Source organism: Gallus gallus, chromosome 1 (genome assembly GCF_016699485.2).
Source record: "Gallus gallus isolate bGalGal1 chromosome 1, bGalGal1.mat.broiler.GRCg7b, whole genome shotgun sequence".
Taxonomy (NCBI): Eukaryota; Metazoa; Chordata; class Aves; order Galliformes; family Phasianidae; genus Gallus; species Gallus gallus.
In genome coordinates, this window is record NC_052532.1 from 38,949,544 (window position 1) to 38,969,423 (window position 19,880).

At 38.8% G+C, this 19,880-nt stretch overlaps 1 protein-coding gene across 19 annotated transcripts in view; it reads left to right on the top strand.

Annotated features, from left to right (window-relative positions):
* The window catches only part of NAV3 (neuron navigator 3), a 527,932-nt gene that overhangs the window by 460,618 nt on the left and 47,434 nt on the right, over positions 1-19,880 (top strand). For 14 of the 19 annotated variants that reach the window (XM_015281870.4, XM_040695865.2, XM_015281843.3 and 11 more), the window contains 4 exons: positions 5,546-5,684; positions 8,611-8,881; positions 10,977-11,682; positions 13,208-13,696. In XM_015281870.4, the coding sequence (XP_015137356.1) occupies positions 5,546-5,684; positions 8,611-8,881; positions 10,977-11,682; positions 13,208-13,696 (1,605 nt within the window). The remainder of the gene's footprint in view (positions 1-5,545; positions 5,685-8,610; positions 8,882-10,976; positions 11,683-13,207; positions 13,697-19,880) is intronic. The other 5 variants (XM_015281882.3, XM_015281886.3, XM_046938339.1 and 2 more) reach the window with 2 other exon arrangements.

Sequence of the window (19,880 nt, forward strand, 5' to 3'; positions counted from 1 at the left end):
TGTTGAGCACTAGGTATTTTGACTTCAGACACCTTGCTATTTCCAGAATAACTAAGCAGCAGAAAGGTCAATAAGAGGATTATTACAGAGAGGTCTTTTTAGTACCTCACACTAATTAAATAAGACAAAGAGTGATAGTGGAAACTAACCAACCGTGTAGATAGCAAGTAGTGGATTACTAGACTTCCTGGAGTATTTAGAATTTTACTTCAAGAGTTTGAGCAATTTGTGGAGAATTGAGATTTCTATAATATTCACAGACACCTTCTGCAGTTAAATCCAGTTTGGAAGTGACTGTCTTTTCCAGCAGAAGTGTTATTGCTAGCTTCAAAATGCACAAGAATTGTTAGGGTTTAAAGCAGCCAAGATGGAAATAGAGGACAAGTTTTAGAGCTTTAGCTGGTGCAAATAATCTGATAGGCACATCTGATGCATCAAAGAAAGCCCAAACGACAGATCCTCTGGGCAGAAAGTATTCTGAAAATATCACTGCAAAAATCCTAGGCAAACTCAACTAGCATGAGGTATGCTTCAGAGTAAGGATTTGAGCATGCTGGCCATAAATCTAACCAGGAACTGGGAGGGAAGCCACTATTCTGTGCCTGTCACATGGTTAGGCATGCTTTTTCTACCTCCCAAATTGAAGAGGCATTCCTTCTGCAGTACATATTCCTTTTCAACTCTCTGTATGTCTGAAATGTTGTAATAATTATCAGAATTAAGTATTGATAAAACTAGATTTTATCAGTGCTGTATGAAAACAAATTCATGGGATTGTAAAGGCTCTCAGAAGTAGGAAAAGAGTTGCTTGTTTCACCTGAGTGCATGTTTCTTGTACAGACGCATTTGCAGGCAATTGTGATTTGAACAACTCTCCCTGAAACCCAGAGCCCTTGTTTTATATAATGTGAAGTTGGGTTGTTCATTTTTAAGGTAGTTGTTTGGAATTTTGTGTATCCCTTGTTACTCATCACATGTGGCCCCTTGTTTTATTTTATATGCAGTTTGAGGTGCTGGTAATTTAATTTTTAAGCTATCCCTGCAGCACACGGTAGTTTCAAAGAGTACACTTGCAAGCATTTCATCTTTGCAAGTTAGATGTTAAGCTCTGAAGAAAATTAGAAACACTTTATTCGCATCCAACTTGTTAAAAACTTTGGTTGAAGAAGTCACCTAATAACCTGGAGGTTGCAAGGAGTCTTCAATTATGCTTCATGTAGTCCCTTCTGTTACAGAAGTCTTTCAACTTCACAAAAAAATGACAAGAGACTGCATGCTTTAATGCAAAATTCAGATTCATCCCTAGAGCAGACATCTTATGAGTACTAAATTAGTGAAGTGTTCCTAGAGAACAAATACCACTATGTGGTTGGGTTATTAGAAACTGTTACATATATTCACAATGTGACCTGTCTTGCTGACTTGCTCTCCTTTCGTGTTTTGAACCCCAGACCACAGCAGATTGAGGTGAGCTCAGCTGAGCTACCACATGTCTGGGTAGAGACTTTGGGCCGTTAGCTGAATGAAGAATTGAAAAGTCTGTGCCCAGCAAAGTGTGACTTTGAAGAGATTTTTAAATTAGCCAGTTTTGATAGGATTACTCCCACAAAAGGCAAAATGAACATTCTTAATATGAAGATTATGACTTGCTAAACATCAAGGTACTTCTATTCCTCTTGGGATCTGAGGGTTTCCTAAAGAAAAGACTGCCAGAACTTGTCAAAACAAGGCGTATTTTTTGTAGCCTCAGTCTCCCAGATAGCACAGCTGCATTTGCTGAGTTTTCTTCTAAGAAAACCAACCTGAGGCTGACACCCAACAATAAAAGAAAGATTTTGTTGAAGTTATAGAAAGCTAAGATGTGCTTCTGTGACAGGAGGCATTAATGAACAGGAGGGCTAACCTGACCTGTCATAAACCATGTAGGATGCATGAAAAAGAGAAAAGTAAATGAAAGACTACATAAAAATGAAAGATAAATGCTTTCCAGTACATTAAAATCTATATTAAGTCCCTTAGGTAGGTTGACAATGAATAATGTCAATATTGTTTTGATGAGGGGTAGGAGGAACAAAAGCAAAAGTTATAGTGAAATTTTCTGCTGAATACCAAGAATGGGTTTGCAGTCTGAAGGTGATGCACATAAAATTTTACTGGATTTCTTTGTCATATATTTTTTCTAGTTTAAAGGCAAAATGAATATGAATCATCAGGAAATGTTCCAAAATTTAAATGAGGAGTCTTTATTATCCAGAAATTATATTAGCTCATTTGATGGTGACTATACTACCTAGACGCGAGTAAAGGGGGCTCAAAAGGCAGAAGCACTGTGTGCTAAAACAGAAGAGATTAAAATGCCTGATCAAGTTAAGACAACTCTGGACAATGCTGTAAAATAAACACAGGACAGTGATCTTCATTACTTCATTATATGGTCTTTTTTTTGCCAGAATTATCATTTTTTTACTATATATTTTCAGAAAGATCATACAAAAAAAAAAAAAAGCGTGTCAAGAAGGAATCAGTTTCTGCTTAGAGAAATGACCTATTGGAAAGAAGGAGATTTTGGGTAATCCTGTTACTTCAGGTATTGTGAATATTATTAGAAAAATGTGGGTACCCCCTCATTACAAGAAAGACATTGAGGTCCTGGAGTGTGTCTGGATAAGGGCAGTGAAGCTGTGGAGGGTCTGGAGCACAGGTCTTGTGGGGAGTGGTTGAGGGAACTGGGCTTGTTTAGTCTGGAGAAGAGAAGGCTCAAGGGAAATCTTACCGCTCTCTACAAGTTCCTGAAAGTTGAGCCAAGAAGGTTCAGGTTAGGTGTTAGGAATGATTTCTTCTCCAAAAGGGTGGTGATGCATTGGAACAGGCTACCCAGGGAAGTGGTGGAGTCACCATCCCTGGAAGCGTTTAAAAACAGTGCAAATATGGCATTTAGAGACACAGTTTAGTGGACATGGTGGTGAGAGTTCAACAATGAATGGACTAGATGACCTTAGTGGTCTTTTCTATCCTTAATGATTGTATGATACTATGATTCACATTTAGAAAACATCTTGAGCACCTACTGTCATAGAAAAAAAAATTCCAGACAAATATAGTGATGACTCTGAAAGGTCAATAGTGGAAGTGTCAAAGTAATCTTGTGTGTATCTTACAAGATGGCCATGAGCGTTCCCAGAACCTAGTAATAATCCTCTGGTGAGTGAGGTGTGATGAGTGTGAAACAGCGCAGAGAAGCCATACAGAATGAACATACGATCATAGTCATTTTTGCCTGGCAACTTCAGCTGTTGAGAGAAAATGCCATGTTAATATTTTGTGAATCAGATGGACTGTTTCAGAATTCAGAAAATCTGAATCTTCTTGCTGAGAAAAATGGGTATAAAATGAAGCAGTAAAACATGAAATAGAATAAAATAATGAGAAAACATGGGCAAATTGAATTAAATGTTGATCTTTATCCCCAGAGCCTTACAATAGACTCAAGAAACTGATGGTCAAGTATTAATCAATGTGACTGTCATACTCAGAAATTCATGTTGCTTCTGCAGGTACCCAGTACTTTAGATCTATCTTAAAAAGTGATGAGCTGATGTCATCATTACAAAAACCAAATCACATTTTGAAATATTCATGTTTTTATTCATCTTTAACATTCTTGATTTTAGTAGTAATACAAGGTACGTTCTTACGTGATGCATAACTTTTCAGTAATGGCTTTTAGCATCAGTGAAATTCCATATCACATAGGCACTGAAATATCTCATAGACAATGAAAAATACAGACACTATAAATGTCTAGTGCTTCAGAGAGGGCTCTTAGGTCAATGTAGGCAATCTATAATATAATGGCTTAGATATGAAATCATATTTTAAAATAACTTGTATGTATATTGCCTGGTAATGTTGCAGAAGATGAATTTATTTATTGTCATTGTACTTAACAGTGAAAGCACAGTACTGTAATAAACTCTTGCCCTCTGAAATACATTTACCTTGTCACCGAGGTAGCTTACTAATGTGATTTTCTACCCTTCACAAAATGAAGGTAATGCTTGCTGCAGTTGCTATGATACAAGACTAGTGCACTGAACTTTCTGCTGCATCGCAGCACATTCTATTGTCACACAATTCATTGTCACTGCTGCTAGGACTTTCTATACTCTTAGGTGAAAGAGTTAATTGTATCTTGCAAAACAGGATTTACTGGTGTTTTCCTAGCTTGCTCTGAATGACTAGTAGCAATAGCACTGGGCTTTAACTAGATTTCAGGGCTGAATTTTAGAATCTGTGTGTGAATTACAGATTCTGACCTAAAAGGCAGCCTGTGACATAGGCTGCAGCAGAACAAGATGTACCCTTTCTTGTTTTTTAAACTTTAACATTATGCCTAAACATGCCACCTAACTTTGTTTCTGCAGAGGTTACGTGTCTGTAATAGGCTTAATCAACCTTCTACTCCAGGAGGGAGAAAGAGGTATAACATCGACCTTCATCCTGTGAATCTATGATATATTTTATAATAGGATAAACTGCCTCTTTTAGGAGCCTTCTTAGTTAAAAAGGACGCCAAGGCAGATAGATTAAATGAGATACCTAACTTTTATATGTCTAAAACTATCAGAGAGAGAGAACAATCCTGCAGTAAGACACAAAGTGGATATTTTAAAACCCTGGAGCAGGGATAACCCAAAGGAAGATTAACAGGTGAAAAAGTGGCAGAATTGGAAGTATAGAGCTATAATGTTGGATACAGCAATAAGCTAAGAGCCATGATGGTTATAGTGTAATAGCCTGGAGAAACAGTTGTGTGGAGAAGGGTCTGAGAAATACTAATCCACCTCCCTTCAATGGGAAAACAAATCTTTTGTGAAAGTAGATAGATGACAATTCTGTAAGAATAGCTTTTCTCTCATTCGCATTCTCTGCCTCAATCTCCCAAAACAGGAGTTGACAGCCTGTGTTTCTTGAGAGATGTATAACATGTTCTCTGTCAACTCTGGAGACTGTGTTGTCAGGGAATCCTATTATGATGGCATTGCACCCATGAGACAAAGGCTTAAGATCAGAAAATAAAACTTTTGCAAATACTGGCTTTCTACTGATAGTTGATTAGGCTGCAAAAGAGATGCTCCTTCTATTTTTCTGTAGCCTGGAAATCCATCAGGTGTTCTCCAAGCTATTAATAATGATTTAGCTAGTAATACCAGGTAGGTTTAATGGATTTCCCTGCCAGTGTACTGAATGTGCTTGCAGTGAAGCGTGAAACAACCTGTTTTAATGACTTACCCTGCTTGCTTAGACCTGACATTAATTTTTTCAAAGGTAACTGTTTGTTTATTAATTTTACAAGCAACCACTTGTCAGTGAGTGAAAAATTAATTTTAAGGTCTGAAAACTAATATGCATTGTACATTAGCAGACAGAACTGAAAATTTTTTGTTAAATATGTTGAAAAATAAGTAATGGCATCTGTTGATTTTGAGATGCTTTCTTCCTACTGATACACAGTATGTAAGTAGATGTTCTTCTTTCACTGCAGCTGGGATGACAGCAGCTCAGTTAGTAGTGGCCTCAGTGACACTCTTGACAACCTCAGCACAGATGATTTGAACACCACCTCATCTGTCAGCTCTTATTCCAATATAACTGCCTCTTCAAGAAAGAATGCTCATGCCCAGGTAAGTAGTTTTCCATTGCCATTTCTTGCCACACCACTCAGGTATGCAGTATTAAAAAAGCAAACAAACAAAAAAGCCTTAGTAACAGTGCCTCCAAAACAAATGAAATACTTATATTTTACCAGCTCAGGTAAAATGTTAGCTTGTATTTTAGATGGGGATATGGACCAACACATCTCTTGAAGTCTTGTCCAATCATATTTTCCATAGCCCCACAAAGGAAACACTGAATGTTTAACTATCTCTTAAATTTTAATTATTTGGTTCCCTATTGCAGATGAAACTGCCCATGATTGGTTGGTCTCTGTCACTTTTGATTCATAATTAATCTTTTTTTTTTCCTTTTAAATCACAAACACTGATCCTTTTATCCATGTTTTGCACAACACTGTGAAAGCTGGCAATGCACAGTGTCAAAATACAGTTCTGAGAAATCTTTATATAGCTTTATATATGATACACAGGTATCTGTATGTAAGTAAGTATGTACATACGTGGGTGGATGGGTGGGTGGATGGATGGATGGATGGATGGATGGATGGATAGATAGATAGATAGATAGATAGATAATGAAAAGCTTTTGTGCCAGACACTTGTATATCTTCCCAGCTCCCCTTAAAATTTCAAGTGATAAAAAAGATGATGTAGGCTGCTTACAGGACTGTGTTCAAGAAAGAAGGGAAGTGTTAGTCCCACTAGAACAGTATGGCATCTTCTGTTTATAAACAAGGAACCTGGAGACTGAAAACTCAACATAGAAGAAAAGTTCTGTCTCCAGTGATTTCATGTTGAAAATCCTGGAGCCAAGACTGACACCCTGAATTCCATAGAGACTTTTGCAGGCAGCCAGCGCCTGGAGTTGAGAGAACTATTTTGTAGATATACGTTATGGTGGACTGTGTCAATATGAGAACACAGTTGTTATTTCCCCCAGACAATAGAGAAGTAGCTACCTGGAGATGGAGATTGCTTTAATCTGCAATAGAAGCTCTAAAATGAATTTCAGGCTGATTCTATCCTCACGCGATGGTACTCACACAGGTGCCAGCATTCTTCAGTTTTTACCATTGCTTTCACATCCGATCAGGTCCTCCCATGGTTGCTAACTGGAGATCTGCTTCTCTCTTTTCATACCAACAGTGACAGCCAGCTGGGTCCTGGCTTACTTGTTCCACTGCACCATCATCATCATCACTGAGAAATCTCAGAGTGACCATTTAACTCTTTCTGGGTTTTCTGCTTGACTGAACTCATCTTCTAAATACTCATCGTCCTAGTTGCAATTTGTTCTGTGATAAACATAAAAGCAGCATGTTTTCAAACACTGCTTTTCTGCCAACACTGCATTATGTCATGAAAGCTATGAACAGACTTTTATTAGTTTTCACATCAAGCAGATTAATCAGAAAGCAGAGTGTTCCAAACTGGCTGCAATCTGAGCCAGAAGCTGAGATAAGCACAGTATTTAAGGATTTTGCCAGCTGTTCTCCAGGTGCAGGACATAATCTTGCAACACAGAGGTCCCTTTTACCGTCTTCATGTGATTGTAGCAGTGCAGTCTGGCTATATCCTGAGGCTTACATTGCATATTTTGTTGTTGTTTACATACTAAAACAGGATTAACGTTGCTTTTGGCATCCAGTAATGGTGAAAAAAAGGCTTCTAAAAAGCATTTTTGTCACTCCTTGGAAATGGTGCAGTTTGCTTTAAAAAATGTATAGCTATGTGTTTGTAACTGCTCATTTATGAGAAAAATTCTGGGAACATTACACACTTGAAAATAGCACCAAGAAAAACTCTCATCTGAAGGACCCTGTAATATTTGTGTAGAAGTTTTGCTTAGGCTGTTTTCCCAATAGTCCTTACCCCAAATCTGTGTAAGCCTCTCCAAAACAGATAGGAAATTTTGAGAGTGCTGAGTGCTTTTGTGTTTTCTATGCTTTAAATGACAAATGTGTAAACAATAACTGATTATTCTGATTATTATAATCAGTATTAATCCTTATGACAGCAGTGCCTAGGAAACAACAACAGAGGGGTCTCTGTGAAGGAGCTGTGGTAACACAGAATAATAAATAGCTCTCCTCTGATCACCATCCAGTTTGTAGGACTGCTTAGGGTGGCTGCGTGGGGAGGGGGCTGTCACGCAATGAGTAGTGATACGTGACCGATGCACTGATTTTATTGTTAGAGGTGTAGGTAGACTAAATGTAAAGATGGAGGAGGAAAGAGAACAGGCTGCTGAGGTGGTGATGTGCCAATAAGGCTTGAAACTGAGGTAGGGAAGCTTTGGGAAAACGGAGGAGGAAGGGTGACAACAAACAACCTGTCAGCACAGAGACAGTGAGTCTCGACACCAGAGGTAGGATCAGTCTCTGGCATTTGTATATAGGCCACCTCCAAAGCTGGTATGGTGCTTGCATTTTGGGCTGCTCCCTGCAGCACACTGCTATCACCTGGGGCTGTGGGAAGGTAACTGCCACAGCACTGTTAGGTCTCCTGGGATCTTCCATGTGGGTCTGAGTTTCTGAGCAAGTATGAGCCCAGGTGGTTACCTTCCCTCCTGGTGGGGTACAGGTTGCAAAAGCTGCTCTTCTGGCTGATAGGCCTAGAGCAGGTTTCTTGTTCAAAATGATTAAGCTTAGTGGAGGCAAATGTGGATAAAAGCCATCAGCTGTAGCACTGATAATATTAGTGGAGATGTTTCACTTCATGCCAGCTCACCTATGAGGGGAAGAGTTGAATTCTTCTGAAAATAAGTGTAAAAAGAAAAACGTCTTTCCCAAAATAGGAGACGTTTTAGAGGAGAGTTTTCCATGTCCCTCAGTTCAAACACAACACGCTTATTCTTCTCCCTTCCTGGAACTTAACTCAGCAAGTTCTGAAGGTGCTGAAACTGACTGTTTCCCAAACGAATCTCTTGTAGCTGAAGACAGACTTGGAGAAGCGCTCCGTTACGGACAGCGAAACTTGGGGCAGCACTGAAGAGCTGAAGAAACCAGAGGAAGATTTTGACAGCAATATAGACAGCAGCGGCAAGTGGAAAGGCCTTTCCTCGGGGCTGTCTGAAGAGTCGGAGAAGGGGGGGCAGAAAGCACCCCTCTCGCAGACAGGATCCTGGAGGAGAGGCATGACTACACAAGTAGGAGCCACTCAGTCCAGGCACAAAGCAGGGACCAGTGCTCTCAAGACCCCAGGTAGGAGATTTCTGTAGTTCAGTTTCCTGCATTAAAAAATTAAGCTTCATACTTTGACTTCACTTGTAAGCAGTAAGGATTTTTTGAAGGGTTTAAAATAGTTAATGGATGTTACAAAGGAGTGGCAGACATCAAGAACTGCAAGTGTGTTGGTGTTTATTCTCACAAGTGATTCTAAGCCAAGATTGTGTGCTACGTTGCAGACTAATAAGTTATTAATCAAACATGAACAAATGTGATTACATTTTGTTTTATTATCATGTGAGTACACAGTATCTACTAGGGAATTCTTTAAAAAAAATTTTAGACTCATTTCTGCCTTGTCATTATTCTCTAGAAAAAAATATACCTATGCTGAACATATATGTACAAATCACAAGAGGTAAAAAGTTGAGTTTAGAAGTTTTAACCTTTAAAGGTCAAACCAGGGGACTCGAATTTAGTGTTTTTGAACTAAACCTGAATTGACACATTCTATGTACTGTAGGTATCTTATAGTATATTTTTATGAAATAAAAATTGTAAAACTATTCATTTTACAAACTTTCGTCTATTATAGATGACTTCTTATCTTCTGAAAATCTTCCCAGAAGTAATAGCGACTTTTGTAATCTACTTTTGCAGTAAAAAAATCCAAAGTTGGTGGAAGCCATCTATTAATACCTTCTTATCTATCATTTTACTAGGGCACTATCAATCCTTTGCAGGACATTTTCTAGCACTTTTGTCCTGTCCTAATGAAACACTTCATGAGTGCGTATCAACCCTCAGTTGTACTGGTAACTGATAAGGAACTTCTCAGAATGAACTCACTGTGAGCCACTTTTGTTTCTTGGCAATTTGGAACTGCTATTAGTCAGCCTCTGATCTTGTGAGGTCACTCAGGATCATTGCAGCAGTCAGTGCTCATGTGGCTGCAGCAGTGACACCCTCATAATAGCAATTAAAAGAAGAGATCCTACCAAGGTAGCCATGTGCCAAGCTAAGCTTCCCAGGTCTTCTGTTTTGTGGAAGATTCAGTTGAAGTTGCTACCATGCACCACAGAGCAGAGGCTCTAATTTCTTAAGCATGTACTAATAGCCTGCGTGTTTGCAGTTTAAGTGCCTGATCAGTGTCCTGGTGTCTTTGTGTGGCATAAAATGTGCACTGCACAAATATGCGAGTGGATTTATTTCTGACTTGTAGGTGTTGCTCTTAAAGTTTAGTTCATTAAGAAAAATCAGGCCACCTACCTCCAAAGCCTCTGTAATCACTTGAATTAAATATGAATTGATGTTTTTATTATGCCTAATATTTGTGGCTAATTGAGAACATACAGTAGATGCTTGAAGATAAATCAGACTAGAACAGAAATGGCGTTTTTGTCTGCCACTTTCGAGATAGAAGGGAGTATCTTATTTAAACCTTTCTGAACGTTACAATAATTTTATGTAGGAATATATGGCAAGTAGGCTGTATGGAAGAGCCTCTATTGAGGCTCTTGGAAAGACATTAAGGGTAGGACAAAGACTATTAATTCATATAATTGACATCATTATAGATCAAGAAGATTCGTACCATGACAACATAATCTCTCTGATAATTTCTGTAGCTAACAAAAGAGCAAATTTAGTGATAAGCTAAAAATGTAATTGGTGAAAACCAAAAAACTCAGTAAGTACCATTGATTTCGACATTCATAATTAATGTCATTCTTCAGGAAATGTTAATTACATGTCATGTTTTACTTTCAAATAGTATTTCTTACATATAAAATACCATTAATAGAAAAAGAAAACCAAAACAGCAGAAAATCAATTTTTTTATGGTCGATCCTGGAGTATTTTGTACATCTACACTTTCTTGCTATGTGTAAAACGTGAAAATACTCAGAAGGGCTTCAGACTTGTAATACTTAATGCTTACTTTGAAGTATTGTACCTGATCCTGGCTGCTTATTGGGAACTGAAAGAGTCCTAAATGGATCTGCTTTTTTAAGATGGTATTTCTGTGTACTTTTTCATTTTGAAATTGTAATCACATAGCATTAGAATTAGATTTGGAGACATTTCAGCTTCAAACACAACTGACCTTTTCAAATGTACTTTTATTTAGGAAAAACAGATGATGCAAAAGCTTCAGAAAAAGTGAAAACCCCTCTGAAAGGAGCCTCCATTCAGCGCTCTCCCTCAGATGCAGGGAAAAGCAGTGGTGACGAAGGAAAGAAGCCTCCCTCTGGTATCGGGCGATCAACTGTTACTGGGTCCTTCGGGTTCAAGAAGTCTGGGATGGGGTCTTCTACCATAATCACCACAAGTGGAGCGACTATCACAAGCGGATCGGCAACTCTGGGTAAAATGCCCAAATCCTCAGCCATCGGTGGCAAGTCCAGCGCGGGACGGAAGACAAGCTTAGACGGTTCTCAGAACCAGGACGATGGCGTTCTGCACATGAACTCAAAGACAACGCTGCAGTATCGAAGTCTGCCTCGCCCATCTAAGTCCAGTGGCAGCGGGATCCCAGGCAGAGGCGGCCACCGCTCCAGCACCAGCAGCATCGACTCCAATGTCAGCAGCAAGTCTGCTGGTGCTGCCGCCACCAAACTGCGAGAGCCAAGTAAGATTGGGTCCGGGCGGTCCAGTCCTGTCACCATCAACCAGACGGATAAGGAGAAGGAGAAAGTGGCTGTGTCTGATTCTGAGAGTGTCTCACTGTCGAGTTCCCCAAAATCCAGCCCAACTTCGGCAAGCGCCTCTGGCACACCAGGACTGAGGCAGCCAGGATCCAAATACCCAGATATTGCATCACCCACCTTTCGAAGGTATGTGCTTCTCTATGAATTCCTGGAGTTGCTTTAGATAAAGGAGAGTTTTTTGTTGTGTCAAACAAGTATCTTCTGGGCAAAAAGGGGTTTTGGAGTATATTTTCCCATAAACAGAGAACCAGATAAAGAAAGAGGCAAAAAGGGTGATACTTCTTCTCACAACACAATTATTTGTTTAGGCTTAAACACCTCTCCAAATGTGACATGGCTACTGCTTGAGCTTTGGCCATGGCTATTGCTTGAGCTTTGGCCATTTTATGTACATTCTCTTGATGACAATTTGAAAGCTAGAATAAGTTCTTACTGACTGTTCAAGCACATGGGAAGTTCTTTCTCAATATTCTGATATATCCATAAATAGATCACCTTATTAAGGCACGTTCTGTCAGTTGAACAGGTGGTGTAGCCTGTTCTGAGAACTGATGAGCTCTGTAGGTTAACAAAGTGTTTTCTTGTACGTTGTCAGCAGCTCCAGCTAGAAGAGTTTCCTTATCCAAACAGCTTGGTTACGCCTTTCTTCAAAAACGTTAATCAAAACTAAATTTCAGTTGGAGATGCCCTACTGTAACGTTTTGGGATGTATAAATCAGTATGCACTTTTGGGTGAAGCAGTTCCATTGCTGGAAAAAAAGCCAAGTCTGCCTTCTGGTGGCTAGTTACCGAAACAGCATCTCCAGCTGCTGAAGGCGCCGCAGCTTGGTTTTGTTGGCTTGGTAATAAGTAAAACAGATTCTTACATTATTAGCCATGCATTTTTCACTTCACTATAAGCTTTGCATTTATTTCTCATTAATTTATGAGCTGCACTTTAACTACAGCTTAATACATTTTCAGTAAGACATTGAATCATCACATGGCCTGTATTTCAACACCTTTAGAGAATTGGGAGACTTTTTCATCATCGCTGTGGACATTTTCTTCTATATAATTACTGGGAGAAACTATGTGAAATACACCTCTGCCAGGACTGCCCTTGGAAACAAATGGGGCATGTTTAGCTCTGGTGCAGTTTATTCTGTCTGAAGGGTTACTAAATGACTGGGGACCACATGAGGAACTCTGCACAAGAGCAGCAAAGAAAAATTTTACAGAAATACTCAGATATTTGTTAAACTGTGAAGGATTTTGCAAGTGTTTGTTGCAATCATTTTAGCAGATTTGAGAAGCAAGAGGTTTAAAAGCCTAATGACTATGGGAATGTTAAATTCCTGAATTTGGGTGAAAGTGTAATCTGTTCATGCAATAATAAGACAAAAATGTGCTTATTTTCCCTCTCTCGGGGAGGGTCTGCGTGTGCAAAGAGCACATCTGAATAGGAGTAAATGATAGCTATTGCTAATGAAACGAACCCTGATTATTATGATATGGTTAAGTGAATTTAATTTTGAGATGCCATTGAAGAACTAGGTAGGCATGATTTTAGTAGCAGTAATTAAAATGTGTCGTTTGGCTCTTAGGATGTTACGCCATGAATGTTTAATGTGGCTATCAGTTTCTCTAAAGCTATTTGTTTTACATTTAGGTTGTTTGGTGCCAAGGCAAGTGGTAAAGCTGCCTCTGCACCCAGTACTGAAGGTGTGAAACCCACATCGGCAATGCCCAGCCCTAGTACCACCTTGGCACGGCAAGGCAGCCTGGAATCGCCATCCTCGGGCACAGGCAGCATGGGCAGTGCAGGTGGGCAAAGTGGTAGCAGCAGCCCCCTCTTCAGTAAACCTTCGGACTTAAATGCAGATGTTGTAAGCTTAAGTCACTCCTTGGCTTCCAGTCCCGCCTCAGTGCACTCTTTCACATCAGGTGCTCTTGTGTGGGCTGCAAACCTGAGCAGCTCTTCAGCGGGCAGTAAGGACACACCAAGTTACCAGTCCATGACTAGCCTGCATACCAGTTCCGAGTCTATTGACCTTCCTCTTAGCCATCATGGCTCTCTCTCTGGACTGACAACAAGCACTCAGGAGGTTCAGAGCCTGCTCATGAGGACGGGAAGCGTCAGATCTACTCTTTCGGAAAGGTGAGCTTGCCTATAGATACAGTGACCACAAAGCCAGTGAGAGGCAAAAGGACAGGAGCCAAAAAAATGAAGCCTGCATCCATTTTCCTAAAGGGACGCTGTTTAACTAGCAGCCTAGTCCTATATGTAAAAAAAGAACGAAGGAAGAAAAGAAAGCTCAGAGCTACTGCAGGCATTGGATGTGGAATCAACTAATCAACTGCCTTTTGAGGTCTTACAAGCACTTTTTTCTACCTTGAGGTGTTTGGGTTTATTTTTGTTTTTTGTTTTTCTTTTTTTTTTTGGTTGTTCCCTTGTCTGGAGAAGAACCAGAGAAAAGGGAACACTGTCTAACTAAAGGCATATCTATCTAAAGGGCCACACAATGAGCCCTGCATGCCAGCTCTGCCTGCCCTCCCAGCATTCAGCAGCTCCATAGATGTCTCAGTGCCCCCCAGCTGCCAAACCTGCTCCACACATGGGACTGCACCAGTTTTCTTCCCACAAGCACAATGCAGAGGTAGAGCTGGAGGGTCCCTGCCTTCAGCTGACCACATAGTCTTGCATTAAAATATCCAGACCTGACCAATTTTTTCTTAGGTGACAATCATTACACAGACATTAAAATTTAGCTTCCCTTGTAGGGATATTGTTTAGAAGAAAGGAGTGTCTGAGAGATTATTTATTTATTTATTTGTGGAACATTTACTTGAATTTTGTAAAGGAAACAAAATAAGTGTTGGTAGGCAGTCAGTAGTTTTCACATCCCGTGAAAATTTACAAGATTTGATAATGAAATTCATATCTCACATGAGGATTGAAAATTCAGTGTTCAATATTTATGCAGCATCTGATCCAAAAAAAAAGATATATATATTGAGTCAGAAATATTTAAAACCTTTTAAGGTTAAAATTAGTTGTTTGGAAAATGCACAATTATTTAAAAGAAAGAAAAGATTTTTTGTATATATTTGAAAAAGAGACTGTTAAGAGCTTTTCTGCCTTGTATTAAACCAGAGATTATTCAATACCAAGACTTTCCAATGGAAAGATTTCACTTTCAGTGAAGCAGCGTGGGAAAAACAAAACAAAACAAAACAAAAATGAGATAACTCTTGGTCAAATCTAGATGGAAACTCTCCACACATTTCATTCTCTTATGTTGCCTTCGTAAGTATTTCTATGTCAGCTCAAATCACACCTCTAACTAACATCATTATAGTACTACACTCTATATGTATATACCAATATAATCTATGATCTTGCAGTTAATAGTACACTGATACATGAGTGATTCATAACTTGCACTGTGCCTTTAATTTTTCTAATAGTAATTTGCATTGTGTGCCATCAACCAAATATTTCTCAGAACATTAATTATTAATATTTAGATTAGGAAAAACTTCCACTGACTTTTACAACTGCGTATATGGGTGGTGAGGTTAATAAGATGATGTGGAAGAGTGGTGAATTTATGCTAAAGATCATATTTATGCAGAGGATGTTAAACGTCACATTTGAAATGTTAATGGTTTGGCATAAGCTCCTGAGCAACCTCTGCTTCTAATCCTGTATGTATTTGTTCAGTGACTTAATTTCAGTGGTTCCAAATACTTTGCCTTTGGCAATATTTTAAGTTTCAGATTTGTCCATATGGGGATATCATGGTTATGTCCAGAGAGAACCATTTATCATATTGATCTGGCCTCAAACTTAATAAATGCACCTCGAGAAAAGGGTGTCCATTCTGTAATGATGGCCCCAGTAGGGTTTTTGTAGTTTTATTTTTCTAAAAGATATTTTAAAAGAAATGTGTGATTTCTGAGATGTTTTATAAAGCAAAACCTCTATGCTGGAAAGTATTTTCTCAAAACAAAAGCATTGTTTTGCAATGCTAGAGGCAGTGCAAATGCTATTTGGCAAAATATTGTATCCTTTTTCCTTTGTAAGCCATTGTGGGGGAACCTGGGTTATATCCTAGAATCACAGAGTGATCCTTTGGTCACTCTAGAGCTTGCACAGGACTGAATGAGCAGTCTGCACAGAGAGATATGCTAACATAATGTAGAGACAAGATCAGAAAGACCAAAGCAAAAAGAGACAGAACTAGCAAGCTACATACTTTCTGTGCAGAGAAAGTATAGGGAAAGGTGAAAGAGAAGAGAGAGCTAATAATAAATGATACAAACAAATTTATTTTTTTTCCTTTCCTGAATTATTGATCTGACTTTGATAGCTAAGCATCACTAATGGCACACACGCTAAAAAGGAACAAAAAGGTTAAGTATTATGTAGAGACATCTCCAGTTCACTAGTCCTGATGAACTTTTCAATTCCCTGCTTCAGCCAGAGTCTGAATTGGCCCTGCAGTCTCTGAGGCTGAAGAAGATGTTTCAAAGGACATGCATCTGAGTAAGGGGAGTGAGGAGGAAGGGTAGGATGGAGGTGACTGTGGGCAAGGCCTGCTTGACCTCATGTCCTTGGAAGGATACAGAGGACGTTAAAACAGATTAAGTAACAGATAGCATGGCGTCTGTCATTACCATCCTTTTAAATAATTCTGGGATTTGTGATTAAAGGAGAGGAATTAGTAACTACAGTAAGAAATCTGGAACTTAGTAAATCTTCATGTGTTGTTTCAAATTATATTCTCAAAAGCCAATGAGGGAATATAGTAAGGTGATTGGCCAGGTTGAGAAAGAGTTATCTGAATAGTGACCAATTGTTTGTTACATTGAAGTGATGTAACAAGGTAGGATATATTTTCAAAAATATAAAACAGAGAATGATGAAAGAGTGTCTAAGGAGTTGTAGTGCCATTTCTGGGGGATAAAACATTGTCCCAGTGATCTATAATCTGATGTATCATGGAATCATATAATCACAGAATGGCATGGGTTGGAAGGGACCTTTAATAAAGATCATCTAGTTCCAGTCTCCATGTAAGACTTAGAAAGTAGTTATCCCGTACTACTTTTTCTTGTGAAGTCTTTAGATTGAAGACTTTGAGACAAAAAATTAAAAAACATTTATTTGCTGCAATTTGAAAGAACACAGAAAATGAGATGAAAATCTCAAGGCATGGGTTTCTTGCTAAGGGTAGTAGCCCTTGACTACCTTTAAGAAAATATCCACTTGCCATAGAGGCAGTAAGTCTACAAGGTCTCTGCCACATGTGCTCAAGCATACCTGGCAGGTCTCAGACCTTCTGGGGGCGCTGCCCACAGCCCTTCAGGATACCCAGGCAGTGGTATGGCATAAACACAGGCTGCCTGACGACTGCTGAATTGATACAGCATCAAAGTCTCTTCCTTATGTCATTTCATGAGGATTTTTCTACTGTAATAAACAGAAAATATATATAGTAAATACCGAAAAAGAAAAGGTTCTTTTTCAGCAAAATTTGCATCTCCCTCAGGGCCTTTTTCAGTTTTGCACTAGCAGCATTTGTTTAGATAAGTCTACTTCTGTTGTTATTGCAGTGTAATTCACTATCTGGGAGGGCACTTATATTTAAGCTTACACCAATTTAGAGGGTTTAAAATAAACTGGAGAGTTCCGTATACTCTAAAATAAAATTCTCAACTGGAGTTAATTGGTGAAATAACACCGGTTTAATTGATAAAGTTTTTCGTGGGTACTCATCACTAGTAATTACTTTAATACTTAATTGCTGTTGAGTATTACAGATTTGCCTTTTTTTTCTGGTTGGTCTTAGTGACAGCAACAGATGTACAAAAAATGCAGAAATACAGGAATTTACAGTGCAATTTTATGTCAGCAAAATTGGCTGCACTTGAAGATTAGCAAAATTGGAAGTATTTTCTAATTACATGACTGGTCTGTTTTGGTTTACTTCATTAGAATGTGGTTCAGTTCTGAGAACCATGAATGTGCATTGAAACCCATTTAAGCACTTAAAGACTTTCAATTGTTATGAATTATCAGCAGAGTTGATGGTTGTGATTTTAAAGGTGTGAAACAGTGCATCATGTATCAGATTTTCTGGTGTGCTCAGCCAGTCATATAAACTCATTTGTAAGTCCCACATCAGCTTGGCTCAGCCCACCCTAGACCGCCCTCAGCGTTCCTTAGCTTGCAATAATTTGTTTTATTCCATAGCAGCTCTGCAACAGTTAAATATAGCCCAAAGATATTTCATTATGGCCATTGTCTGCCTTTCCCAAATTGAAGTCAACACCAAGGAAAAGGAACCAAAAACTGTAAGACTCCCTGGGGGTCTCCCAAGACAACTTGCAGATGGTTTCAGCAGTGCAAAATAAATGAAGGGAATGGTGAGATCAATAATTTCAGCCTACAGGTACATGTATATTCCTGCAAGACTCATTTTGTCAATTGACATGGCAAAGGAAGACATCAGGAAGAGTGGCAAGTTCTCAGACGCATTTAATAGTGGTGCGTGGCTCCTATTTCTTTTGAGCCAGAAACAGATTTCTATGAATGCAGTACTTCTTTTGGGAAAGGAAGGACTTTCTGTTCATATCATCTTTAAAGGTCTTTAGCACCAGGTCAGACTGGAGGTGTCTCCAAAGGGGATCACTGGACATTGCAGATCAATTCCACTTACTAGAAGTTCAGTTTCTGTAGCAGTAACATACCCAGCTTTTTGGAGAGACAATGTTTTCAGATACTAATAACATATGGCCACTTATGGGTTTGAAAAAATAATTACTTAGAACCCTGGTTAGTATTTTCATGTAGCTAGCTTTGCAAATTTTAGTATATTAAAAAAGCAAAATGAAAGTTTTATACATTCACTTTTATGCAATTGCAATAAATCCATTCTTGTCTTTAGGAATATTCACCTCAATTTCATTTGAGCATCTGAATTCAAAAGTTTTTCAGCAGAATGCTGTGGTACTCTTAACCTCTGTATATGAGTTCTTTAAACATATGACTTGTGGATTGCTTTAAAGGAGCACTGACTGACTCCCTTATTTTTAGATAATGTGATATAGATTATTTTTAAACATATTGGACTTCAAGCTAAATAAATATTAGAAAATATAATCTTTATTAGAATATTTGAAATATTTGCAGGAGCTGTTTTTCTTATGATCATGTTTATTTGTTTTGAGATTTAGAGATGGGTAAAGGTACACAAAGGAATATCAAGGTTTCATTCTTGTTTGTAGAGAACCAAAAAATACAGAAGTCATACATTCATATTTATGTTCTCTTTCTACCAATTATTCTTCATTCCTGTTAGTTATTTCAGGAGCAAAATGCTGAAAATTAAGTCTTCTCTCTGACAGAACTATTCTCAACTGGACCAGTGGGCCAGTACTGACATCCTGCTAAGTTCCTTCAATTTGCTGACTCCCCATGCAGAACGAGGCCCAGATTAACTAGGAAAATAGCCTATAGGTGTTCCTTATGCTAAAGGTGGTTTACTGCCATTAGACTGACCATTATGGTAACTCCAGAAGTATTTTACTGCCTTTACCTACTTTGATAAAGGTAGTGTAAAGTACCCAGCATCCCTGATGCAATAGAAACTGACCTTTAGTAACAGCGTGAGAGTCTTCTTAGATAGGAAGTGTGGTCCTAAGTTACCACTGCTCTCAGAGGTGTGATTATGATATGTAATACAGAAGCCTTCTTAAAGCCATTTTGTAATTTAATCCATACGGTGAGACTACATTATGTTCTTAAGGGAAAAAACACTGCCACATTTAATTGATGATAACAAGTTCAAGTTCAGCCCACAGTAGTCAGGGTCTTATCTTCTAAGTCTTTTTGAGGAAATGCCCAAGTAGCACTCTATTTGAAGGAAGGATAGTGAGTGCCCTTTCAGACAGCTCTGTAATGGTGATGGGGATTGAATTAGGAAAATGCCAGCCATAGATCTCTGATAATCAGCCACCCTGCCATCTTTGTCCATGAATATGGAACAGCATTGCCGCAGTGCCACTTTTCATCGTCCACAACATGGCTTAGCTATGTGAGCCCTGCAGCAACAGAAAGCCGAAGGTCTGTATGTTTGGCACGTATTTCTTCAAGCTGAGCTGTCATTTGGCTTCTGGCAAGGCCATGCTGTCTCCTAGCAGGTGCCACAACCTTCATTTCTTTTGAAAAACTATTGGCGCATCATAGGAAACTGTGAAAAATAAAGATTCATACTGTGACCATATGATTCTCGCACAGATTGTGGGGTGAAGCTGTAAGGATAGAAATGATAGGG